The sequence below is a fragment of the Chiroxiphia lanceolata genome, chromosome 28 (genome assembly GCF_009829145.1).
Source record: "Chiroxiphia lanceolata isolate bChiLan1 chromosome 28, bChiLan1.pri, whole genome shotgun sequence".
NCBI classification, from domain to species: Eukaryota; Metazoa; Chordata; class Aves; order Passeriformes; family Pipridae; genus Chiroxiphia; species Chiroxiphia lanceolata.
The window spans coordinates 920,344-947,137 of NC_045664.1; the positions used below are offsets into that span (position 1 = coordinate 920,344).

The 26,794-nt window shown below is 51.1% G+C and overlaps 1 protein-coding gene across 1 annotated transcript; it reads right to left on the reverse strand.

The window, feature by feature from the left end:
- Nucleotides 1–1,482: 1,482 nt before the first annotated feature.
- CDS2 (CDP-diacylglycerol synthase 2) lies at nucleotides 1,483–26,584 on the reverse strand. The gene is made up of 13 exons (XM_032712458.1): nucleotides 26,493–26,584; nucleotides 14,083–14,225; nucleotides 13,207–13,303; nucleotides 12,719–12,816; nucleotides 11,469–11,608; nucleotides 11,022–11,080; nucleotides 9,807–9,889; nucleotides 8,693–8,780; nucleotides 8,266–8,334; nucleotides 7,551–7,703; nucleotides 7,154–7,273; nucleotides 6,447–6,550; nucleotides 1,483–5,797 (listed from the first exon to the last, which is right to left on the reverse strand). Exons 1-13 carry the CDS (start codon nucleotides 26,553–26,555, stop codon nucleotides 5,668–5,670), a joined length of 1,347 nt encoding a protein of 448 aa, XP_032568349.1. The 5' UTR covers nucleotides 26,556–26,584; the 3' UTR covers nucleotides 1,483–5,667.
- Between the last annotated feature and the right edge of the window lie 210 nt (nucleotides 26,585–26,794).

Consider the following 26,794-nt stretch of genomic DNA (forward strand, 5'->3'; position numbering starts at 1 on the left):
CCCTCCCTGACACCCCAAAACAGCCCTTCCCAGCACCCCCAGAGCCCCTTCAGCTGCCTCCTGCCCGGGGCCATCGGGCAGCCACTGGCTGCCTCTGGGTTTGGGAAAGGACAACACAAGATTGCTTTTCTAATTAGCAATCAAGCTGAATTCTTGAACTGACTCATGGAATAGTTTGGCTGGGAAGGGACAGGCAGGGACACCTTTCACTAGCCCAGGTTGCTCCAAGCCCTGTCCAACCTGGCTTTGGACACTTCCAGCGGTGGGGCAGCCACAGCCTCTCTGGGAATTCTATCCCAGCCCCTCACCACCCTCACAGGGAAGAATTTCTTCCCAATATCCCACTTAAACCTACCATGCCCCAGGGGAACTTTAAAAAGGCAAATCTCAGCCCATAACATTGTTAGTTTTTACAACCCTCTTCCATCAGGATCTCATGGAAAACGTGTCTGGGCAGGGGTCACACAGAGGCAGCTTTGGTTTGAGGCTCATGGGCTGTCTGGGTCTGGAGAACAGCCAGCACCAGGATTTCCACTGGGGACGTGCAGTTTTCCATGTTTGATTTAATTAAATTGGCCCAGGATGGGGAGAAACAAGGTGGGACTGCAGCTGAAGGGCTGACAGGGCTCTGGGCCCCATCAGCTGTGCCTGACTCACGGCAGGGTCACAGCACAGCCCCGCTGCCAGAGGCTCCGCAGCACCCTCAGGGCTTCAGAGTCCATTCTCCAACAGATTTAACAGCAAGGAATCCTTTAAGACTTCGAATTGCGTCACACATTGCTGAATATTGCACGGTGGGTCTCAGCAAGCCCCTGCTTAACTGTGTGTGAGGCACTGGAATGTGGGATTTGGGGTGTTTGGAGTCACTTTGCACCGTTGCAATCGAGAGGGTGGCGTGTTGTGGTGCTGCTGGAGGATGAATTTGTCTGCAAGTGCCCACACAGTGTGACAGGAAGCTGTAAAAGGGCTGCTCAGGGGCTGGTTTGGCTTAGCTGATAAGTCAGAAACAGTCAAAATAACACCAGAGCTAAAAATAGCCTTTTTCTGGGTAAACAGAGGATTCTGCCCTCCCAACCCCAGGCAGGTCAGGAAAAACGGCTGAAATGAAGGAATAATTTATACTAACTATTCTTCACATTCCCAGTGAAATCTTTGGGGTAAAATGAGCTGATTTACAGGGGCAGCAGTGCCAACACTTCCCTCACCATTGATCAAACGGGGCCTGGATGATCTGACCCCAGGGTCACTGCAAATCCTGCTGGGAATGTGGCTGTTCCTGTCTCTCATGCAGGACATGGATGGTCTAATCCTGCCCATGTGCTCAGCCCACCTGTGTCTTTGCCAAAACCAGGTCTGCTCCTGGGAAAATCCCTGAGGAAGGAGCAAGGAATGAGGGAATGTGAGTTTGGAACAGATGGATCTGCTCTACAGAGCATGGAAAGGAGGTCTGGAGCATCCCACTGAATAAAACTCCACTGCAGATAATGGAACTTATATTTATTTAACAGTAACATACAGTATATAAATAGGGTAAATACTTTAAAATATACAATATATCACATTCGAACATTCGGTCAAAGGAAGGCAACTCTACATGTGCAGCTAAAACAGGAACCAAAAGAACAATGCACAGAGAAAGAAGCCGATGGTGGGAACACGCCAGGGCTGGAGAGCAGGGCACACAGGGATGACAGGAGCACAAAGTGCCACCCCAGGGCTGGGCATGGAGGGAGGAACCCCGGGAGCTTCCCCATGATGCCTCTTGTGACTGACCTGTGCCAGGAGGGGCTGGAGGGGCCGTTTGGGTGCTGACACACAGCTCTGCCCTGCTCCCACACAGAGAGCTGGGGGAGGAGGAGAGGGTGGGATCCCACCACAGCCAGGCCTGTGGGAGCTCACTGCACATACTGGAAACAGGAGACATCCCTTGGAAAATGTTACTGGCATCTCACAGCCTGGTGCCAAGCTTTAGGCGATGCTGGGGGATCTCCAGCTCCATGAGCCACATGGGGCACCAGGAACCCCAGGAATCGGTGTCACCGCTGAGCCCCTCACCCCAAAGGATCTATTTAACACAACACGACTGCACAAACCAGGTTTGGGGCTTCCCTGAGCACTCTGGGCCACAGGCTGGCCCTGCATCCCATCTGCAAACTCATCTGGGACACAACCAGACGTGGAGAAGCAAATTTCTACCCCACTGTGCCAAGTGCTTGTCTCCCAGACCCAGCCCGTGCCAGCTCAGGCTGGGATCAAACCCAGCCAAACCAAAAGTTCCACCCAAACCATCCACTGGCAAACAGAGCTGGGGGTGCTCAGTGCCCTCCCCAGCACAGCCAGCCCCTCACTCCACACAACAGCAGCTTTCCAGCCACATGCCATCCCTTTATAACACTCCCACATCCCTCTCTGCCTGTTCCGGTGACACTGGCACAGGGGTGGCTCCCACACCAGCCTGTCCCTGCCCTCAGAAGCTCCACACTGGCCAAATCCTACTTGCCTCTTCCTCTCAATCCAAGCACACATTCCAGCTGACACAGGACCTCCCCCTTGCTCTCCTCTTCCTATTTGTTTGGCACAAGCAGGAAGAACTTCTCCAGTGCTGGAGCCCACTGGGAACCAAAACTACAGTGGTGCAACCTGAGCTCGAGCCCTGAGCTGGAGAAACTTCCCTTGAGCATCTCCTTCCTAGCCATCCCTGGGGTCACTCTGGCCTCTCTACATCAGCCTCCCCCCAAACTGGAATTCTTGAGAGCTGCAGTATCACCAAGGTCCTGCAAGGCCTAACACAATGGAAAAGAGGGGCCACGTGCACATCCCTTGAGGGACAACCAAGGCCAGTAACATCAGCTGTTCATTTTTTCTCAGCAAGTTGTGAACTCCCCGCCCCTGGAAGTGTTCAGGATCAGGCTGGATGTGCCTTGGAGCAACCTGGCCTAGTGAAAGGTTCCCTGCCCATGGCAGGGGTTGGAACAAAATCATCTTTCAGGCTCCTTCCAACACAAAGCATCCCAGGATTCTCTAAGTCCAGCTGTACAACTTGCAAATATCCTTAACAACCCCCATCTCCCTCCCTTCCTCCTCCGTGGCTCCACTGTTTCCATTCAGTTAAATAAACTTCCACGCAGGATACTAAACCCTTTCCACTCAGCCTTCTCCTTCAGATCAGCAGAGGCTTGGAAGTTCACCCTTCTCATGCACTACTGGGAAGGAAGTAGGAATAAAGCTGATCAGGGAAGCCACCCACAGGCAGAGCTGCTGCTGCTCTCCCAGCCCGAGCAGCCTCTGAACAGAACCACTTTGCCCTCCAGTGCCCACACACAGCACTTGCACCCTCCAGAAAGGCCCAGATCTGCCTCAAACCAAAGCCTGAAGCAAAGCCTTGGGTCGGGTTTTGCCCCACTAATCACAACTGAAGAGGTACAGAGAAGGGTCAAAGCAGGGGACTAAAGACCCATTGGAAAAACTTCTCAATATAAACAGAGCACGCTTTTGGAATATTTACCAACACCATCACCTCTGCCTGTGACCCCACAGTACCCACGAGGGGTTTTGGCAGGTGTGGGCAGGGGAACCCTGAAAAGCACCAGCTGGTCCAACCCCACAGGGAAAAATGATCCCAGGGACTGCACAAAGCAATCCCACACCTATTCCCATGGATGCTCCTGGCAGGTGCCCCCACTTTGCCTTGCTGAAATCACCCAAAATGTGATGAATCACAGCCCAAATATTCTCCCTGGGCAAGCACGGTGGAAGCACCTTAATCCTCCTCTCCAGGTTGCAAATGAGGGGCTTGGACCAATATTCTCTAAGAGGACAGAAAATAAATCCCTGCCTAATTCAAGCTGGGAACAGACACCACAACCAGTGCAGCAGCTCTGCCAGCACCACACTGAAAACACTCTCTGGAAACAGCCCCTTCCTCTGTGCTTTCCATCAAATCCCTGCATTTGTAGTACAAATTCCTGCCCTGTGGGTCCTGTCTGGGGAGAGGAAGCAGAGCCCAGCACAGGGTCCTACAGAAATGCAGGGGAGAGGCTGGATCTGTTCAATATATTTACACACACACACAAGCTCTCTTGCACACTCAGGGGAAATGGAGGCAATGGCAGAACCAGAATATGGAGGAAAAACTGATTTTGGGGTATTTTCAGGTGGTTTATTTTCTGTCGAGGCTAAGCCAGGCTGCAGCAGGTACAAGTCTCTTATGGGGGGTCAGTGCCTAAGGGTTGTGTCAGCAACTGCTGCAAAACACCAATGTACTTCTGTATTAACTCTCCCTGTCACTCCTTCCCCAGGTTAAAATAAGGTAAAGTTTCTCTCTCCCATGCACAAACTATGGAAAGAATGAAAATCAGAGTCACCTCATGTTTGGGAACATTGCATAAAGTGGAAATGGGGATATTTTTGCTATCTGAGCACAAAAAAAAAAAAAAAAAAAGAAGTTTTACAATCTTTAGGGCTCTCAATTTTAAATAATAAAAAAGTATGACAAAATAAAGGAAAGTACTTCAATAAAACTTGCAGCTATTAAGTACAAACTATTTCTGACAAGATTCAGTGAGCAAAGCAGGACAGAAGCCTGCAGAGAAATGAACCCAGACTGAAATGCAACACAGACCGTGGTAAACTCAGCAGCACAACATCTACAACTCAAGTAACAAACAGACATGATCCCTGAAAGAAAACAAAACTCCCAGTGGAGCCCCAGCAGAGCTGGAGCCCAACCAGCAAGAAAACAGGCTGGAAACTGCTCCCCAAATTACTTAAAATATCCCAGTGAGGGGGTTCCAACCATCAAGAAATGGAAAAGGGTAGTTCTCAAAGGTTATTTAATGGGGGAAAATGAACCAAGTTATTTAAGGGTTGTTCTTACTTGGCAGGAATTAATGAAGCTTTAATGTTCTTTAAAACTTATTTACTTCAAGCAGTTTTGAAGCAATTTGAACCTCCCACATTCCCACATGCAACTCCCAGTTCCTTGGCTCCTTGTCCCCAGTCTGTTCCTGGTTTAATTACTTATAAAAGTCTAATTTGCCAAAATATCAGCCACAAAAGGAGGGAATGTGAGAGGCACTGCAAAAACCAGCAAGTGAGAGCAGCTGCAGGTGCCTGGCTGGGCAGAGGAAACAGGGCTGGGTTAGTATAAGATCCTCTTCCAATTACCAGAGCCTGGGCAAGGAGATTCCCACAGCTTTCTGGGAGAACTCCCATTGCATTCCCAGGTCCCACTGGAGAGAAGGATGGTCCCCAGAGCTGCCACCAGCCTGGCACAGCAGCCAGGGGAGGGCACAGAGTCACTTCCCTGCCAGCTCCTCATGGACAACGCTCTGTATTCCCTGCAAAAACCCACTCACAGGAAAAGCTCAGCACTGCCCAAACACTGCAAAGGTTCAGAACTGTCCCTGAGGACAGTCTTACCCTCCTGCTTCACCCTACAGTCCTTCCAAACCTTTACTCTTCCTCAGCTCCAAACCCAAGATTTGCTCGTTTGAACCAAAGCTCTATAAATATATTATTTAAAAAAACCCACAAATGCAAACATTTACCAAGAAAGGAAGAAAAGTTACAGTGAAATGAGGCCTTGTTATTGTCTTAAATCAGGCAAGCCGGGGATTTCCTCTTGGAGGCCTGTCTGTGCTCAGTCCTGTCCCACTCTCCTGGTGCCTATGCGTCCTCCAGACTCCCCAGAATTCCCCTGTCAACCAGGTGTGCTTTGAGCGTGTTGAAGATGTGGAGCTGCTGGTCTGGCCTCAGGGTCAAGAACTGCTGGATCAGTTTGCTTGGGTTGGGACCTCTGAAACACAAAATCATCATTATCTGTGAGGCAGGTGGCTGAATCTCAGTGAGCTGGGGGCTCAAGTGCCATTTCAGCAAAATAATGGGCTTAAATTAATAACCACATTGTCCATTCCTTCACCAGTTCTACATGGGGAGCTTAACTCCATTTGGGATGTGGAAATCATTTCAAAAGGCACGGGATGCTGAACTGTAAACACAAAATAACACCCCAAATCCAGCGTGTTTAAAGAGGATTGTGCATCTTATCAGCAGATGCTCCCCCTCACAAATCCCAGCAGCCACATACAGACAGTTCCTCGGCTCCCTGAGACATCTTTGATGTACCTACAGGTTTTCTTCTGTGCTTGGCTACAGAATGCTTGTTAATGCTACAAAATTAGATTTCCTTGCTTGTTTGACTCTGGAAACTCTGTCCAACCTTCACAGGGATGCAGAAGGAGGAGTTTCAGTGGGACTGGAATAACAGCCCTTGGGGAATGAGGGTTGTGTTTCCAGCTCTGCATGACCCCACTAAAAGATCCTTCCTTTCTTCAAGCCTTTCCTCTGTGTCTTATTATTTTTAGATGTTAATCTAGGGGGAAACTGCCTCTTACTCCCAGCTTGTCCATCCCTGGGTGCTGCAGGGCCCCCAGAGCAGCACAGACCTGATGAAGCTGGCGATGTACACGTTGACAAAGGTGGCCATCAGGTACTGACAGTCAAAGCGGTCCATGATCCCTCCGTGCCCCGGGATGGTGTTGGCAAAGTCCTGAGCAAAGCAGAGGGATTGCATTGAGCAGTTCCAAATACCTGTAACTTGCTTCTGTGCCTCCCCACAGAAGGCACTCATCCCCTTGCTCCAATTCTTCCCAGAAGGCAAAGTCAGATTAAGGAGACATTTTGTTTAATCTCTCCCTGGTTTTAAAAGTTTCTCCTGTATAAAGCTGCTGGTGCCTGAGGAACAGTGAGGCTTAACTGTCACTCAAAGGTCAGGGAAGGCTGCTGTTTATCTCCTGTCACCCTGTCTTGCCTTTCAAGGCATCTTAACTGATCACAGACAGTTTACATGTAAAACCAGCCTGCTGACATCAAGGGAAGCCTCAGATTGCAAAATTTCCTGGCTGGGTCTTTCCTCCTCTACTTCAATTTCTGCACCACAGCAGCGTTTAGAACATCACAGCTGAAATTTTAAGGTCTCTTCCCATTCAGTCGAAAAAACCCAGATCCTGCTCCATCTTCTCTGTGACTGAACAAATGCCCTCCCTTCCCAGAGCACCACCCTGCTGTTCCCTGGAGCACCGGCACTGCTCCGAGTGGCAGCAACCATTTGGTTTTCCCTTCCTAAAATGGAACTGACCCTCCCCATCCTCACCTTGATTTTGAAGGCCCTCTTAAACCCACTGGCAAAGAAGCCTCCGAAGGGCCCGATGAGGGAGGCGAAGGTGGAGAGGGCGATGCTGTGGATTTGGAAGGGGTACATCCGGACTGTCTTCTGCAGGAAAGACATGGCAGAGAGGGATTTTCCACGAGAACAGCACTGTCCATTGCTTGCCCCTCCTTCTCTGCTCCCCAGGCTGTAGCTCAGCTGTTTTCAAGTGGGTTAATGTCCCACCAGACCCAGGACAACTCCTTCGGGATGTCAACCAACACAGACCACCACCATCATCCCCTGTCATGTTCCTTTACACACCATCAAAATAAAGCCCTGCTCTCCTTTCTTAGGGCTCCTATCCCAATAAATAAGATGTGATAAACAGGGAGTGTCATACCCAGCCCACCACAGACTGCAGCACCAGGGGCATGTTGTACTCCTGGAGCTGGAACAGCTCAGAGGGCTCACAGTCCACGGTGAAGCTGTTGGTGTCGTTGTTGAACTCCACAGGGCAGGTGAAGCAGCGGTACCCAGACATCACATAGGACAGCTCCAAGGGGACACGAGGGGAGACGTGGCAAAGAAAACACGATTAATATTTTCCTGAGGGAAGCAGCAGAGCTGATCTCACAGAAAAGGCCATGCAAGGAGATGAGTAGAGGAGGGAGCCACACTCCAGCTTCCCTAAGGAGATTACCCTCCTGAGCAGCAGTAATTGGCTAAAGGCAGAGTAAGAGCATCTGCTCAGCAAGGAGTGTCAGAGCTGAGCCAGGCTGCACCTCCTCGCTGAGGGGACAGCAACAGGCAGTCAGAGATGGTCACAAACCTAGTTAGAACACTCCAAGAGCGCAGAACTCCCTACACAGCCTGTGAAACTATGCACAGCACCCATCCAAATTCCCCCTGCAATGAACATGTCACAGGGTTTATCGGGGACTAAAAACTTCCCCCAGTGTCTGCACACAGCCATGGACCAATTCAGACTCTGGTCAGCAAGGAAAAGGTGAAGTCTCTGACAAGAGCTGGCAGAGATTAAAGCCTGACTGCATTTTTTAGACAAAACACTGTCACTCTGTGAAGGGAAAAGATCAGTGAAATAAGCACTGACTTACCAGCCATCCAAACAAAACAGTGGAAAAAAATCCTCCAATAAAACCCTCCCAGGTCTTCTTTGGGGAGAGCTGCCCGAGAGAAAGAGGAGGAGGTCATTATTTACACATCTCTGCAGCCCTTCCTGACTTGTGAACTGCTGAGGCCAATACAAGCTGGTACCACCATCCCCAAATAGGAGTTTGGTCAGAAGCTGCCACCAACATTTCAGTCTTAAACCTCTCATTCATTCACAGTTGGACTCAATGATCTTAAAAGTCCCTTCCAACCTCAATATTCTATTATTTAATTTTATAGCCTCCCAGGCTGGGATGCACATCAGGTTTAATTTGGAGGCTTGCTTCAGACCCACAGCAGGAGCTGAGGGAACACAGGCCCAAGGCCCAAAGAAGCCCAAATGCACGTTTTGCTCCCCGAAGTGTCACAGACCTTGATGAGCGGCGTGCGGCCGAAGAAGAACCCGAACATGTAGGCCATGATGTCATTGCAGATCACACAGGAGATGGGCACAATGAACCTGCAGGGCAGAGGGATCAAACCACTGCAAGTGCCAAGACCAGACAACTCCAAGACTTAACGAGCAGCTGCCGTTACAAGGGGCTGTGCAGGGCCAGCACACCAACGTTTCCTCCTCCAGGGCAATGCGAGGAGCACCCACTTGGAGCTCCAAGACAAATCTGGGGCTTACTCAAGTGTTCTGGACTAAAGAGTGGGTTGTGCACCCAGAATGGCCTGTTTCAAGCACATTGTCTTTCGTCACACACGACATGCTGCTGGACACTGACCTCCCTACCCCATTGGAGCAGAAAGCAGGAGGCTCCCCGAGTCCCTCTGTGACAGAGGAATGTGCAGTACTAAAGTGGCCCAAATTAGTTCCTGGCCCTGCTGGTTTTGGCAAGACCACCAAAGGGGCTTCCCCTCTGCACAGCAGCTGAAGTGAGGTGGGAGGTTCCACCTCCTTCCTTCCACAGCCCAGCCCCAAACCCAGCAGCATTTCCCATCCATTTGCCAGGGGTGGCTATCAAGAGAAAGCATCTACCCAGGCCTGACACCACCTGAAAGCTCCCTGCATCCCATACATATTGTCAAATGCTCCTTTAAAACGTCTCTCTAGTGATACAAAGCAAGTCCTAAGTCACTGAGGTGTCACTCAATCTTTTGCTGTTCTGTTCTGGACAGGTCCCTCACAGGGAGCACCTTCTCCTCAGCCATTTGCTTTTGTAAAAGAACAGTTTTAACTCAAAACTGAATACTAAGATTAAAAAAAGATTAGATATTAGGGCGAAATGAGGAGCTGGCACACCACTGGCACAGGCTGCCCAGACAGGTTGTGGACTCTCCATCCCTGGAAGTGTTCCAGGCCAGGTTGGACTGGGCTTGGAGCAACCTGGGCTAGTGGAAGGTGTCCCTGCCCATGGCAGGGGGTGGGACTGGATGGTCTTTAAGATCCTTCCAACCCAAACCATCTTGGGATTCTATGAAAACACAGTCAGTCATCTCAGGCTGCAAAAAATAAAGCACTCAGAAGTCAGAGCAAACTCACCAGATCATCCCTTCAAACAGGTTGTGAATGATGAGGTGGGACTGGGTGACAACGATCAGCAATGTCACGTGGGTCCATCCAAACTGGAAGAGAAGACAGGGTGGAGTCCAGCCTGCCCAGGGACACTGCCCTGCTCTGGGGGCAGAGCTCAGGGGCTGTGAGCTCCCTCAGAGAGCTGCTCGTGCAAAGGGCACTCCTGGCAGGTACCTCTGCCAGGACCAACAGCAACAGTCACAACGAGCAGGGGACAGTCACCTGAGGAACTTATGGGCAAGTTCTCCAGCTCAATCCCACTTGTGACCTTCACTGGGAACTTCTGCTGGAGCAAATGCCCTTTAACCCACCCTATCCCATACACCTCACTCAGATTTCTGACTACATAAGAAGAGCAGAAGACTAACAGATATCCAAGCTGCATCCCTGTTTGTTGAATATTTTGGAGAGCAAAGCCAGCTGTTGTCAATGGTCACACATGAGAAACACCTCACTGATGTCTGGGAAGAGGGAGACAAAGTCAACCTATCCACAGGAGCAGCCCTGTACAGCCCTCTCAGCTTGCAGGAAGCTTCTTCACAGCATCCACAAGTGCAGAAGGAAAAGAATACATGTTTGAAGGGGAATTCTTTCAGTCAGCTTCCTAAAAACACAGTCTGCTGTCAATCACCTACCTTCCAGGCAGCAGGACAATGCACAACCAGCTTAGGAGCATCTGCTGACACACAAACCTCCACGTGTTTTCAAACAGCCTAAATTATTCCTACCTGTGCCTCCAGCTGGGGGCAGCCATTCAGGCCTTGGATTTAACCTACCAGCCCCTGAATTTAAATAGCCAGGCCCTGAATTTAACCTACTAGGCTCTGAATTTAACCTTTCCAGCCCTTGAATTTAACCTCTCCAGCCCCTGAATCTAACCTTCCTAGGCCCTGAACTTAACCCAGCAGGCCCTGAATTTAACCTCACCAGGCCCTGAATTTAATCTCACTGGGCTCTGAATTTAATCTACCAGCCCCTGAATTTAACCTTACCAGCCCCTGAATTTAACCTTACCAGCCCCTGAATTTAATTCACCGGCCCCTGAATTTAACCTTTCCAGACCCTGAACTCAACCTTACGAGGCTCTGGATTTAATCTCACTAGGCTCTGAATTTAATCTCACCAGACCCTGAATTTACCAGGCCCTGAATTTAACCTATCAGGCCCTAAATTTAACCTTACCATGTAGAACTGGAGGCGATAGTGTTTCTTCACCAGGCTCAAGACAAACATACAGAAACCTGAGGAGAGACAGAAGAAAAGTCAAAGGTGGGAATGTACCTCCCACAGTCAAATAATTTTGTACCATGACATCGTACAGCTGATGAGGATTTTACTTGAATAAAAGAACAATGTGAAGTAGGGAAAGCACTGTTTTGGAAGTCACACCATTGCCTACAGGTATCCCTTGGAGAGAGGAACAATCTGGCTGTCCCATACATATTATGGAGTTTTTTCCTACACAGCCCCGTGTGGGAGATTTGCCACCACTGCTCTCCCCCTGAGCCAAGTTACAGCATCCCTGGAGAGCAGAGATGGTTTGCCATGGACACTGCACTGGACACAGCACTCAGGGTAAGAGTAATTCCAGGCTTTCCTCCCAAGGTGAAGCAGCAGAACTGTGTGTACCTGTCAGGTAGAGGGCGAAGGAGATGAAGCGGTGATACTTGCTGAGGATCCGCAGGGGCTCCTCCCTCTGCACCAGGGTGAAGAAATAATCTGTCACAGTCTCACCATAGAAGAAATAGTTCACACAGAGCAGGAAGTACCTGTGGAGGACGTGGGTGCTCATTAGCAGGAACCCTGAAAAGCTTCTGGAGAAGTCATGGGAAGTGACTGATCCCTGAGGATCATTGCCCTGCGACAGTGCCAACAGGACTTCTTCAGCTGACAGCCTGAACTTTATTTCCTCCACTTTGGAAATGTCACCTACATTTCAAAGAATGGGTGCATCTCTCAGCTCTGCTCTGGGATGGATCACAGCTGGGGTCTGGGTTTGGCCTTGATGCACAAAGACTCTGCCTTTAGGTGGCACAGCTCAACTGGCCTCTGCCTCCCAAAATCCCCCATCCCGTGCCTCCCAAAATCCCCCATCTCGTGCCTCCTATCCTGTGGCTCACAAAAGCACCCATTCTGTGCATCCTGAAAGCCCCACTCCTGCCCTCTCCCCAGCCCTGATGTAGTGCCAGGACAAGGGGGAATGGCTTCCCACTGCCAGAGGGCAAGGTTATGTGGGACACTGGGAAGAAATTCCTCCCTGTGAGGGTGGTGAGGCCCTGGCACAGGTTGTCCAGAGAAGCTGTGGCTGCCCCATCCCTGGAAGTGTCCAAGGCCAGGTTGGACAGGGCTTGGAGCAACCTGGGCTTGTGGAAGGTGTCCCTGCCCATGGCAGGGGGTGGCACTGGATGGGCTTTGAGGTCCCTCCTAACCCAACCCATTCTGGCATTCTGTGATTCTATGCCATGTTCAGCCCTGTTTCACAACCATCCCATCCACACAACCACATCCATCTCCAGGTGGTGACTCCTGTCAGTGCTGTCCCTTGCACAGATCACAGGATTCTCCTCTCTGCACTTCATTAACAACAGGACAAACTTCATCGATAAGGGCTCTCCTAAGATACTGATCTATCAAGACTCGTGGGGGCTTTTCTTTCTAGTGGGAGGTGTCCCTACCCATAGCAGAGGGGTAGAATAAGATGACCTTAAGGCCCCTTCCGACCCAAACTGTTCCATGATTCTGTGATTTTCCTTTACAAGAGTTGTTAACACACATCACTGGGAACACACAGCAACCCCAGGGTCTCTGGGGGTGCCCCTGCCCTGGGATGGGCTGTTCCTGCTGCACAGGCCTGGGCAGGGGAGCACCCCCTCACTCACCAGCTGAGTGTCCTGAACCAGGGCAGGTCATACGAGTGGTACACGTTGTAGCCAATTGTGATGATCTCGTGGAAACACTTGATCTGGACACACATCACCTGCACAGAAAGACATCCAGAGCTGTAATCCACGGTGATTAAACAGCTCTTTCCGCAGGGAAACAAAAACACATGCATGTGCAGAGCAAAAGGTACTTTAACAGTCGATATCAGTCTGGCAGAAGCCTCCTAATCCAACACAGGAATCTCACCACGCTGTTTTTCCCTCCCCTTTCCTCTGCAGGAGGTTTCCAACAACCTCTTGTCTTGGTTCCAACTGCAGCCAAATGTTGACCAACAGATTCCTGCCAGGCTTTATCCACAGAGAAATCCAGCAAGATGAATAGGGCCTTCTAAGACATGAGGCTCTGAGCTTCCCACCCCAGCAGTGGTCCCAGTAACCTCCCCACCATTGCTGTGAACGTCAGGACACTTCTCTGGAGCACTTACTATTGTCATTAAGACCATGGGCCCCAAGTAGATGATGATGAAGAAGAAGGTGATCATTGCCAGCGTGAGGATGCCTCTCACCCACCAATTCTTCCATCTGGGCCAGAGAGAAGGGAAGATGTCAGAGATAAGTCAAAGCAGAGCGAAGCAGCCGAACAGCACCTCTGCTCTCTGCGCGTCACAGGAAGGAAACTGAGCCCTGGAAACCCCAAGTTTCCTCTCAGTGCTGCAGAGAGAGCTCAGGCTGCTGCCAAAGGCCTGGCTGCAGCAGCTGCAAGGCTTCAGTTCAGCCTCACTGACTGCAGAAAGCACTAGAGAGGTGCTGGGCATCTCCAAGGCACTGAAATGGGACAGGAGAGTGTCTGCTTTCTGTGCCTGTGATAAAAACAAGACACTTCCCCCCACCACAGTCTGTAGAGAACATCCAGTCTGTTGTTAACTCCTGTCCTCCCCAGCGTGATTTCTTGTGCATTCCTGCACAAGTCAGTCACACTGCTGGTTAAAAACCTCTGCAACTCAAATCTTTGCTGAGTGCTGTGAAAGCCACACACAACCTCTGTGGTCTGTCCCACCCAGGCCCCTCCACCTGCCAGGACCCAGCAGAAAGCCAGACCCTCCCACAGCCCCCTCCCACCTACAGCAGCCCTGATCCTGCTCCCTGCTCTCCCTGCTGCTTCCCGTGGCCTTGGAGGCAGGAAAAGAGCTGGAGAGCTGCTCCTTCCACTTCCACCAGCCCCCGAAGTGCTGCTGGGCCAGGAGAGCACGGGGAACATGCAGGGCCCTGGCAGAGGAGCGGGATGATGTAGGGCCCTGGCAGAGGAGGGGGATGATGCAGGGCCCTGGCAGAGGAGGGGGATGATGCTCAGGGAGTGTTACCTCGAGGACAGGTTGGACAGAGCTCTGTTCAGGACCTCTGGGGTGTCATCCGATGTCTGCACTGTGGATGAACTTCCAAACTCCGATCTGCTCTCGCTGTCTGACGCTGTCTCTCCATCCAGCCTGTTCTCAGACTCTGACTCCTGCCAGTGAAAGACAGACAAGGAGTTTTATCAGCCACACTCCTTGATGGAACTTGGGGCAGCCCACTGGCTGTAACACCAACCACCACTCTGCTTCTGCACTGGAGAAAGGGGAGGAGAAAATATTCTGGGTATTACACGGGGTTAAACCCACGAGAAACATCATCAAGTGTTTTAGGTGCCATCCATGATGGGTGGGATGTCCCTCAGTCTCAGCAGCAGCCACAGAAAAGGGTCTGTTCCCTCTGCACAGCCAAAGATGCCTCGCAGTTGATTAACGAGTATCTCCAAGTCAGGGACACAGCCTTGTTAGCAGGAATTTTTACAAGGCCTCCCAATCCCCAGGCAGATCTCGAAGAATGTAACACTGCCCAAATTAGCCAGGAAGAAAGGCCTCCAAGCAGACGGGGCTCAAGGCTTCCAGACAGACTTTTGAAGTGCTGACTGCACGGGGACACTAAAAATAACACCCAGCCCACCCTCAGGCAGCTGAAGAGGAAGAGCCCAGCTTATCACCCAGGCCCAACATCCCCTCTGGCACAGGGGAAACCTTGTACTGGCAAGAGACACTTTGTGCCTTCCCTGCTCCTTGGACTGCTCCAGCACTCAGCTCGGAGCAAAGTCCCGGGTTTAGGGGGAAATAAATACAGGTGAGGCAGGTGACTGAGGGCTCTGCAATGGTGGTGGGAAAAGGATTCCAGGTGAGTTCTGGCCCCCCAGAAGTCCTGTGCCTCTTCCCAGTGGCAGTTTTCACTCCAATCCAGCTCCTGAACACAGGACAAGTCGAAACTTAAACATTTTGCCCCTCATTTCAGCAGCACAGCTTCATCCTGCTCCCGGCTCCTTGAAGCAAGGAAGGAAAAAGCCACTCCCTGGGGAGCACTCAGGCAAGGCAGAGCCTGCACTTGGCACTGGAAACTCCCAGTAAAGGGAGAATGTTTGCAGGAAAAGCACCGAGGGAGCTGAGCTGACAAACACTGGGAGCTCTGTAACCAAAGGGACTCCATCCCTCTGGGGTCCCAGCTCTGTAACCAAAGGGACTCCAACCCTTTGGGGTCCCAGCTGTGTAACCAAAGGGACTCCAACCCTTTGGGGTCTCAGCTCTGTAACCAAAGGGACTCCAACCCTTTGGGGTCCCAGCTCTGTAACCAAAGGGACTCCATCCCTCTGGGGTCTCAGCTCTGTAACCAAAGGGACTCCAACCCTTTGGGGTCCCAGCTGTGTAACCAAAGGGACTCCAACCCTTTGGGGTCTCAGCTCTGTAACCAAAGGGACTCCATCCCTCTGGGGTCCCAGCTCTGTAACCAAAGGGACTCCATCCCTTTGGGGTCCCAGCTGTGTAACCAAAGGGACTCCATCCCTCTGGGGTCCCAGCTCTGTAACCAAAGGGACTCCTTCCCTTTGGGGTCCCAGCTGTGTAATCAAAGAGACTTCATCTCTTTGGGTCCCAGGCAGTGCTGCCCCACTGGACCCCCCCCCTCCCAAACAATCATGTGAGGGGACTGTTCCGGTGTAATCTATGGTTTGTGGTAGTTGTAGTTCAGTGGAGCAGGAAGGCTGGAGCAGCTCCCTTATTTAAAGCAGGAAAAGATAATTACTGCCCAAGCTGGAACTGTCAGTGGCTGCAGGCCAGGTTCTTAAATCAGACAAGGACAGCGAGGCATCGTCAGGTGGAGGCAGCTAAAAATACAACAGTGATGTCAGGGATTACTCCCAGGGACAGCAGAGCTCTGGCCACCACACCAGCAGCACCTGGTGTCAGCTCTTCCTCACCTCCCTCCACGCTCCTTCTTTCCATTCCCATCAGCTGGGAAGGAAGAGTTTGGGTTTGCTTTCAACCAAACTTGCTGTCGGGCCCCACGTGGGTCTGGAGAGCTGGCAGTGAAATGCAACTTGGCTTTTTTTCAGCTATTTTTCAAGTGACCCGTGAAATCCACTCTGCCCTCAGACTTCAGAGAGATTTAGTGCCATTTAGCTGAGAACTCAAATCCATAAGGCAGCTGCAAATGGCAGCAGGCAGAGACTGGAAATGATAAAACTCCCTGGAGACCACGAGTTTGGCATCTCACAGTCAGGTTTTGGGAAATACTGCACTGTATTTAGCTGCAATCCATGTTTCCATTGCAATCCATGCTTTCTCCAATGAAAGGATTCCCTGCAGAATTCCCCTGGGAGCAATCTAAACAGCTGCAGCCTGGCCAAAATCAGTGTCTCCTCTGTACAGGCTAAACCCAAAAGCCTCAGGCAGATTCCTCCTGCAGTCCAAGGACCCAGCACCTCACACAGGTCACCAGTCTGGTGAAAGGCCCAGCACTGAAAGGAGGAGGCAGACCCAAGCATTCCCAGGTTTTACTTCCCAAAGGCCAAGTGCAAATCATTCCTGGGTGCAGCCCAGAGGATCAGAAGGTTTGCAAAGTGCTCAGAGACCAAAAGGAAGGGAAAGAGCACTTGTGCCTTCCTGCCCTCCCCTCCTGGGCCTTCCTGCCGTGCACTCCTGCCAAGGACACAAGGGGTGAAGGTAAAGCTCAAGGGATTGAGGAATGTGATGCTACAACTGAGCTGATCCCACAGCTGCTGGAACTGGCAGTCCTGATCCCTGCCATAGCCCAATCCCTGTCATATCCTGATTGTGATCCCTGCCATAGCCTGATCCCTGCCATATCCTGATCCCTGCCATATCCTGATCTTTGCCACAGACTGATCCCTGCCACAGCCTGATCCCTACCATAGCCTGATCCCTACCATAGCCTGATCCCTGCCACAGCCTGATCCCTGCCATGATTCCCTGCAGCAAGTTCAGGACACAGACATTGCAGGTAAATGCATGTAAAGCACATCCCCAGGTCCCCGATGCACCTCCTGCAGTGAAGGCCAAACCAACTCTTGTGCTGCAAAGAGTTTGGGTCTCCAGGAGCAGGAGCAAAGCCCCCCCGGGTCAGTGCAGCGGGTCCATCCCCAGCAGAGGCTGAGCACCAAACACACAGTGGCAACAAACACTGCCAGGTTGTTCCCAGAGAGCACAACAAAGGCAATCCAGAGGTTTGTCACAATAAAGGGGTGTTCTCAGGGTTCAACATGAAATGCAGGACCCATTCCTGCCATGCCTTCCTTGCTCAGTTTAAGCCTGATGGGAGGAGGAAGAAAACATTTTCCCTGATGGAAGAAATCATCAGTCACAGTGAGGGCTGGCAGATATTTCACATCTTCACTGCAAACAGCTGAGCAGCATCAGGAATCAGCTCTCCTCCCTGCTCAGCTCTCTCTGAATCAGAGCATTAAGATTATATAGGACACTGTGCCAGATTTAGGCTACAGAGAGGACTCAGGAATTGACACTATTTTTATACATTTTATGCAAATTGCCCCCATCAGCCTACAAATCACCACTTTAAGCAGCTGAAGGGATGCTAAATAACTCGTTTAAGCCTGAGCTCGATATATCCTGGGCTGGGCTACTGAACCCAGCTGTGGCACTGCCCTGGTGACACCCTCCTGCCTATTCCCACTGCTCTTTGCAGTGCTCCATCTGAGCAGACAGATCCCATCAGCTGGCACTGCTCTCCCAGGCACTGATGCTCCCCGGGGCAGATTAAAGCTCATTACAGTCAGTGCTGCTGCAAAGGGTTTGTGACTGCCCAGGACTGCCAACAGTGCCCTGCAATGCCAGGGCTGACAGGGGAGCTGGGTCTAATACATGGGATTTTGTCACAGAAACAGCAACTTTTTCATGCCTCATCTGTTTTCTCCTGTCCCTGACCTTGAAAAAAAAGCCTGGAGAGACTCAGACTTGCAGAAAGTTACTCCAGAAATCATGACTTGTCTCCTTCCTCAGCCACTGGACTGTTCTCTCTCCCATAGTCTCTCCTTTACCCCTCCATGGACTGTTTTTCTGCCTTTTTTTGGTTGTTGTTTAGGTTCTGCCCAAAATCAAAGCTCTTCAGCCCCAGGCTGGACCTCACAATGAGGTGCTGATCACACCTGACCCAATGGTGACTGAGGTACCAACTAACACAGCACGACACTGGAGCCTAAAACCTTCCACCCCACTGAGCCAGACACAGCCCAGACACCTCCCAGCAATCCCAGCGCTTCCTACTGCTGCTCCTGCAGGGCACAGAGCTTCTCCAGCTGTAGTTATTCCATATTCTCTTACCACAGCTCTCCCTGGCTGATTTTTCCTGTTAGTTCTTGATATTCCCTCTGCTGTTCTTCTCCCAGGCAGGAGGCAGAGCTCCCAGGATGTCAGACATCCACATGAGAGCTCCCAGGATGTCAGACATCCACATGAGAGCTCCCAGGATGTCAGACATCCATGTGAGAGTTCCCAGGATGTCAGACATCCACATGAGAGCTCCCAGGATGTCAGACATCCACCTGAAGGATGCAGAGCTGGGAAACAGTTAAAACTCCTCAGAAAGAGCAAAGCAAATCTTCTCTCTGGTTACCCTGGGATCTGGCTTTATTTTTCCATTTATTTTACAGGGCAAGCATTAAATCTATTAAAACACAATCAGCAGCTTTTATTGGCTTTTGTTACCAACATGGAGTTACTAAATTGAACGGGGGAGGTTTGGCAAGCCCAAGGCTCCTTCTTCAACTCATCATTTCAATATTGAAGGCTTCTTACTGAATCAAGGGCAAAAGGAGTGCAGGAATAAAATCAAGATAACAAGACCCATTTTATATTAATTCATTGATTTCTACATAAGTCATGATAAGAAGAAAGAGTAAAACCCCAGATCTCTGCAAGGGATGTTTCTCCTGGTGAACCAGAGCAGATGGGGGAAAAACCAGATACCTGCTCACTTTTTACATTTATGAAATCAGCAGATCTAAGCAACATTTGCCAACAAATATTTTATCACCCTGAAGAAAGATACATGGAGAAATGAGTTGTCTGAGCTTTCTTTAAACAACCCAACTCCTTCAACCGTGTGGTACGAAATTTGTACTCCCATTTCAATGGTTTTCTCACAGAGGAAGCTCAGGATTTTTACCCAAATATCCATGACACGATCTCAGTTGTCATAGAAACGAGTCAGCTCCCTCCCTGCCACAAATCTGCCCAATACAGATCCACAGTTAAGTACTCAATGGCAGATTAAATTTGTGCAAGAAATGCCATTATTTGGGCACCTTCCTCAGAGCCAGGAGCTGGTTAGTTTAGACTTCCTGCCAGATTTTAACAAAAAGCTGTGACAGAAAATGTTAATATGAAATGAAAGCTGAAGGGAGAAACAGAGTTGCTTTTTCAGGCAAAAAAACCTGACAGCTGGAACAAAAGGGACCAACTGCACCGAAGCCTCTGCTGTTCTCACCTCCGAGCACATTGGCAGGATCAAAGCCAAGATAATTAGTTTAATGAACACAAACCCAGCAGCCTCAGTTATGAAAATCTCTGTGCTTTTGAGAAGGGGTTTTAATTCCTACATCCAGGAGAACTGCTGTTCCTCTCTCCCCTTCTCCCTGCTTTCCCTACACGGCACCTGCCCACCTCCCCCAGCTGCTGGGCCCCAGCAAACCCCCTTCTGGGTGACATCAAGGTGACAAATCACCCAAGCACTCCCAAATTACAGGAGATTCTCTTTCAGGAGGGTGAAACAAGGGAGAAGTTTGGAGACCATTAACACGGGAAGGAAGAACCAAGCAACCATCCAGGTTTGATTTGTACTAAGAGCCCAGAAAGACACTGGTTTTGTTGCAAGTGCTGCAGAAAGTGCTTGAACTTCTCAGGCTGGGAGGTCACCTGCACGAAAACTAAATTCAAGATTGTCATGTCCCACTCCAAGCTGGCATCTCGTGCTGACTGCGAGATTTGTTGTCTCAAACAACCCAACAAAGCTCAGGTTTCGTTTATGTTGATAAAGGACTCCCTTCCCCACCCCAAAATAGCCATATTCCAGTTGAAGGCATGCAATGGAAATTGGGACATGCCTAAAATAACATCACAAAAAGCAGAAATGTTTGTACAGTGGCTGAAAGAGCAAAGAAAACTCATCTCATGCTCCCAAAGCTCCTGCTTTGTTTGGACAGGGAGTCCATCCCTCAGCAGTGGGATGTGCTCAGAGCCAGCACAACAACAGCCTGGCACAGGAGCCTGATTTCCATGTCAGCAAATCTGATCCCCGTGAAGTCACACCTCCCTGTTGACTCATCAGTTCATCCCCTGCCTGCACCCCCAGCACCCACTCCAGGGTCTGTGGATTCCAGGGAATCCAGGAGGGAAGTGCAGCAGGGACCAGCTATTGTGTACAAACGGGCACAAAAATAGCTCCGTGGTTCTGGCACTCCCCCAGAATCTCCTCCTGCTAAGAAAGGAACCTGCCTCCCCCTCTGAAACATGGATGGAGATGTTTTGGGGAGAGGTTCCTGGGTTCTCCTGGATTTAACTGGCATCCCTGTGCTCTCCTGGCATTTGCACACTGGTCCTTTGTCACCCCTGCAGAGACAGAGAAACATGTCCAGGAACAGGAAAGCAAAGCTCCAAGAGCCTCTGGGAGCTGGTGCTGGGAGAGGCTGGAGCTGTGTCTGCTGGAGCCTGCACAGACATTTCAATCTGCTGTTGTTTGGAAGAGCTGGGACAAACAAGAGGGAGAACAAACAGCTCTGGAGCAACTGTTCACTCTGAAGGTTAGTGCAGGAAAAGGCTATTTTTGGCCTCTGAAATGAGAGTCTGCATCACACCAAGGCCAGTGGCTTCTGACCCTCAATTCCTCTGGTGTTAACACATATTTTTCCAAAACATAATCAGAAAAAAAATCTCCCCAGGCCATTTAATTTGCTGACTGTGAGGTGGTGCCACAATCTTGTTCTGCCAGTCAATCCCCTTGGCTTTATTTGAACTAATCAAGGAAAGGAACCACGCAAGACTTGGATGAGTATTTCAGACATGATCCTGATGAACCCACATCAGTGCTTTGCTGAAGTCACAGGTGTCCAAGGGCAGGTTGGACGGGGCTTAGAGCAACCTGGGCTAGTGGAAGGTGTCCCTGCCCATGGCAGGGGGTGGCACTGGATGGGCTTTAAGGTCCCTCCCAACCCAAACCAGTCTGGGATTTTATGATTCCATAGGTTTTACCTGCAAGGACTTTTACCTCTGGTGTTAATCACTGCTCACCAAAGGCAGGCAGGAGGAGAAAACGGTTTTCTTGCCACTTAACCTGTGGTTTGTGCTTGACAGTAACACTGGTCCTTAGGATTTTTTCCTGCTTGGAAGACACACACAAACACCCCAACTTCCCTCTTCTCAGCACCAAACATCCCTCCCCCCACAGGAATCACTCCCAGATATCACTGAGAGCACAGGATTTCGGGAGCCTCAGCAGAGACATCACTTATGTACAAAACAACTCATCTGAGCACTGACCTCAACCTGCAACGGGGTCAAAGCCAGAGGAGTATCCCTAGGGAGTTATGGATGTGCCTCCCTCCATCACCCCATGCTATCCTGACCATACTGTGCACAACAAATGATTGGAATCGAGGACAGACCACTGGAGCAGCAAGAGGGAGCTTGGGAAGAAGCTCACAGATCCACAAAGATCCTGCAGGAACACTGGGAAAACAGGGAGGTCTGGGGGTAACAGCCACTTCCAGACACTGCTGAGAGGGACACTCACTTGTGGGGCCCTCCAGACCAGCCAGGAATAAATCTACTCAGTAAATAAGGATGGGAAACAGAAGCCAGGCCAGCACTATCCAAAGGGCTGAGGAACAGGAAAAGCAACGTGTGCTTGGGGAGTTTGATGAGAGCACTGAGAGTGCCCGTGAAGAGCTGCTCCCAGGGAAGGAAAGGATCTCCTCACAGCCCAAGGGGAGTCACCCAACCCTTAAAATGACAAAATCTTCCTGGGATCAAACTTCTCTGGCACCACCACAAATGAGAAGGACACAGGTGAAAGGAGTAGAGGCCAAGTCAAAGCCCTTCCAAAGGAAACAATGGCAAAGGTGTCCAATTTGAGTCCCTTTTCCATCAGGAACACAGTGAGTCCAGTCCCTCCAGGCCACAACTAAGGATGCCCAGGAGCTGTTGGGCACACACAGAGCTCAGCATCCAACAGCAGGGAAGGCTGAAGTGTCTTCTCCCAGCAGAGCTGGGACTGTGAACATCTCTCCACAATAAACGAGGCTCGTGCTTCAGCAGAAGCCAAGCAAACTGGTGCTTGGAATTGAGCCTAAAATTACATTAAGAGCTATTAAAAATTAAGCTTTTGGAGTGGGTCTGGAAGCAGACTTGTCCTTCAGCCTCTCTTAATCCTGATGAGATCAAGAGAAGCGTCACTGCAGCGGTTTATTGGGTTTGGTGCTACAAGAACCTCATCTTGTTATCACAAACTCCCAACCAGTGGGAGCTCTGAGCTCTCCTAGAACATGGGAAGTAATGGGATTTGAAATTGCCTAAACCTTCAGAGCACCTGCACTGTTATTTTCTGTGTCCTGAACCCTCTCCTGAGCTGAACTCCAAAACTGGAGCTCCTGCTGCTGCTCCAGCCCAGCCCAGGCAGCTGTTCCCTGCCACCCCTCACCCTCCCAAGCAGACCTAAGGGACAGCATGGCATCCACTTGCCTCAGCAGCTTCAAAGTCCTTTAGATCACCAGGGAATTCTTGCAAAATGCCTGGAAACATGAGAAATAAATGCCTGGAAGCACAAGAAATCACGAGGCTTGGATGCCAGTCTTTCACTTTCTGTAGCACACAAACCAGATGCAGCCAGATAAAAGTCTCACTGTCAGTCCACTGCAAAGCTGGGCTGGAAAGAACCAGAGTTTCCATCAGCCAACACTTCTCAAGTACAGAATCATTCCAGTTCCAGCCAGGCAGTGACTGCAGGGGACAAAGGGGTTGGTAAATAAAGCCAAAGGAATGGGGGGTGTGACCTTAATCCCCCCCTTCCACGGGCAGAGGCCCTGGGATGTCTGAGAACCCCCCCAGTTTCAACTACTAGTGCAACATCCCAGCAAAAGAATGGAAAAGGAAAAATCCCTCAGTCCTCACTGTGCAGTCACACAAAGCACAAACAGCTACTGAGAAAGGATCATAAAATCCCCCTAAAGCAGCAGGAGCCTTCAGGAGCTCTGCAGGCATCAGGAAACAATTTTATTTTGCACTTCTGTTCTCTTGGGAGCTGGAAGAGAAAATGTTGTTTCCTGGGATGCACTGAACACAGGAGAGAGGCACTGACCTCAGGGTTTGGATAATGAATGAGGTTACAGAGCAAAGGAACGAGTCTACAAAGACCAAGGGAGAAGGACCTGCAAGGCAACAAGAAATTACAACTTCTTTCATGGTGAGGCGCTGGCAGAGGTTGCCCAAGAAGCTGTGGCATTCCTGGAAGTGTCCAAGGCCAGGTTGGATGGGACTTGGAGCAACCTGGGATAATGGAGGGTGTCCCTGCCCATGGCAGGGGGTGGAATGAGATGGTCTTTAAGGTCCCCTCCAACCCAACCCATTCCAGGATTCCACAATCTCTTCTCAGATATCACCCCACAAACACCAACAGGTAACAGCATCCCAGTGCTCTGGGCTTAGAAAATGGGTACAAACAACACCAGGGCAATTTTGCCTGTTTTTTCACAGGGGAGATGAGGGGGAGTTCACTGAGCAGAACAAACAGATGTTGCCTTGTTCCCTCTGAGACGAAGATTGTTGCACAACAGTTTGAACAAAAATCGATTTTCAAACGCTCTGGCATGAGGAGCTCAACTGGGGCAGCTCAGGGGCAGCTGTGCCAGCAGGGAGGGACACCAAAGCTGGGACCCTGGGCAAAGGCAAGAGGAGCAGAAAGTGAAACCAACCTCCCTATTCCCACTCTCAAACCAGAGCAGTGAGAACAAGCATAAAACACAACCACCTGAAACCCGCCCCGGTGTTTACATCTCCTTTCTTTAAACATGCTGAGAGCTCTTTCCAGAAGCCACAAGGGTTTCTGGAGAATAAAATATCTGCTGCTAAGTGATTTTCCTTGGCAGGGCTCAGTGCATGACAAAGCAGGAATGGGAATGTCCCCTCTCCCAGCAGCACCTGCAGCAGAGCCCTGGGCAGGCCAAGACCACCAGGACCACGAGCAGTTCTGCTGCCTTGGCCCTTCCCTGCTATTATTCCCAGGCTTTTCCAGGCATTTCAAAACCCAAGGGCTGGATCTCAGGGGACGAAAGCAAATCCTGCCCCTGAGCTGCCATGGAAAGCACGGCACCAGAGGGATTCACAGCAGCAGGATTAGTCACCAGGTGACACCTCCCAGCAGCTGGATTGAACAATTTGGGGAAATTCCCTGCTCCCAGCACTCCTCTCTCCTCAGAAACATCACATTCAGCACCTCGGAGGAGCTGTTCCTCACTGCTTGGAAACATCTCTTTCTATTTTTTTCCCTCCTGCAATTCATTTGAGCTGATTTAGGAGGAGCAGCACAACAGAAACATTCCCTCTCTCTAGGAAGGACACTCCAAGTCACTGACTCCAAGGAAATACTTGAGGAGTCCTTCAGAAGCCTCCCTGCACATGACAATACTTGCCTGGAAATAACAGGATTGCACTGGGAACAGTGGCCTCTGACCTTCTTTTAGGAGCTAAAGCGAATCCCAGCTTGGCCCAGGGGGTTTGGCTGTGCTCCAGTTAAGCAGCACCAGCCCCCCCAGCCTGCTGAGGGAGGTCTTCCAACTCCCACTAAAGTTCTGGAATAGAAAACTCCCTGAAGATTTTCTGCTGCAAAGAAAATTCCAGCTGGGACAAAGGTACTTATGTCGAGGACAACGGTTTCACCCTCTGCACAACCACAACCCAGGAGCCATTTGGTGCTCCCCTCACTCAGGTCAGGAAACCTGGGATCAGAGAGCTCCAGGGAACTATGAAAAAGGCAGAACCTCCAGATCTACATCAAGGCTACCCACTCTCCCTTCTGTGTGTGCCAGGTCGCCCTCTGATCACACCAGCACAACAAACCTCCCTCCATCCTGCCTGCACAGCTCCTGCGGGTGTTTCACTTCTACTCAAACAGCATTAAAATAGCATTAAAATCGCATTTAAATTGCAGAAGAGTTTAGTCTAATGGTTTCCTGCTGCTCTGAACTGCATCCTTGGTGCAGCAACAGAGAAAACACTCCTGTGATGGTGCTGAGGGCCCAGGGCCTCTCCCAGCACAGGTCATTAAACACCAAGGCAGCAAGAACCACATTTCCCTCCAGTTTTTGCTCTCTGTGACCCTGCAAATGTTATTTACAAAGTTTTCCCTGGCTGTTTATTCCTCTTGGTCCTTTCCTCTTCGGGGAGGAGCAGGAACAGAGATGACAAGGGTGACAACAGAGAGTGACCACGAGCACCCAGCCAGGCTCAGGGTACAGGAAAACAGAGCCAGGCTGACTTTCCACGGCTCTTCTGCTGTGGAAAAACAAACCTTTTCCTTCAGAGAAACACAACTTCATTCCTCACTGAACTCCCACAGAGCCCACACAGGGAGGGCATTTCCTGGGAGTGATTTAGGAGGTACCAAAGTCTTTCCTAAGGCAAGGTCTGGGAGCCCAAACTCACTCCCAGGGGATGATTTAGAAGGTACTAAAGTCTTCCCGAAAGGAATCTGCAGGGTTTGTGACCCCGCCGCCCCCCCCATTCCCTGGGGATGATTTAAAAGGTACCAAAATCTTTCCTAAGGGGAGGTCTGGAGCCCCAGACTCATTCCCTGGGATGATTTAGAAAGTACCAAAGACTTCCCAAAAGGAACCTGCAGGGTTTGTAACCGCCCCCGGCCACCTCATCCCCTCGGGATAATTTGGGAGGTACCAAAGCTATTCCTAAGGGAAGGTCTGGAACCCCAGCCTCATTCACTGGGAATGATTTCAGAGGTACCAAAGTCTTTCCTTAAGGGAAGGTTTGGGAACCCCCTTCATTCCTTGGGGATGATTCGGGAGGCACCAAAGCCCCCCCGAGGGCAGGTTTGTAACCCCCCCTCATTCCCTGAGGGTGATTTCGGAGGTACCAAATCCCCCCCAAGGGAAGGTTTGTACCCGGGATACCCCACGAACACAGTTCACATCCCCATCTCCGCGCTCCCACCCAGCGGACCCGGGGCCGGCTGTCGATCCCCCCGGGGCGGGATCTGCTCCTTCGGGGGGTGTCAAATAAACCCAACGAGGGGCAAATAAACGCCTTCCCCACCCCCCCACGCCACGCGGGGGTCGCGCAGCGGTCGCGCCACAAGGCGGCGGGACGAGCCGCTCCCCCCCCTACCCTCCGTCCCTCCCCATCCCCTCCCGTCCCCCCGGGCCGCCCCGCACCTTGTCCTGGGGGTCCCGGGCCCCGCCGGGGCCGCGCCCGGGTCGCTGCCGCACCTCGGCCATGCCGGACCCGCGCCCGCCGCCCGCCGCCGACAGGGGGCGCCACCGCGCCGCGCACCGGCCAATGGGCGGCGCGGGATGGGCTGGGGGGCGGGATTTGTGAGGCGCTGGCCACGCCCAGGTGTGGCGGGCTCATGATGGACGCCATGTTGAGGAGGGAGCGGAGCCGCCGGCGACCAATGGGCGGCACGGGATGGGCGAAGGGGCGGGGCTTGGGGCCGACCCGGATGCTGGGGGGCGCC

Coding starts and splice junctions, on each gene's coding strand:
- CDS2 (XM_032712458.1), bottom strand. CDS start 26,555: ATGGCCGAGGTGCGGCAGCGACCCGGGCGCGGCCCCGGCGGGGCCCGG. Junction 9,890..11,021: donor ATCGCCTCCAGTTCTACATG/GTAAGGTTAAAT, acceptor CTTCTCTTCCAG/TTTGGATGGACCCACGTGAC. Junction 8,781..9,806: donor CTGTTTGAAGGGATGATCTG/GTGAGTTTGCTC, acceptor TCTGCCCTGCAG/GTTCATTGTGCCCATCTCCT.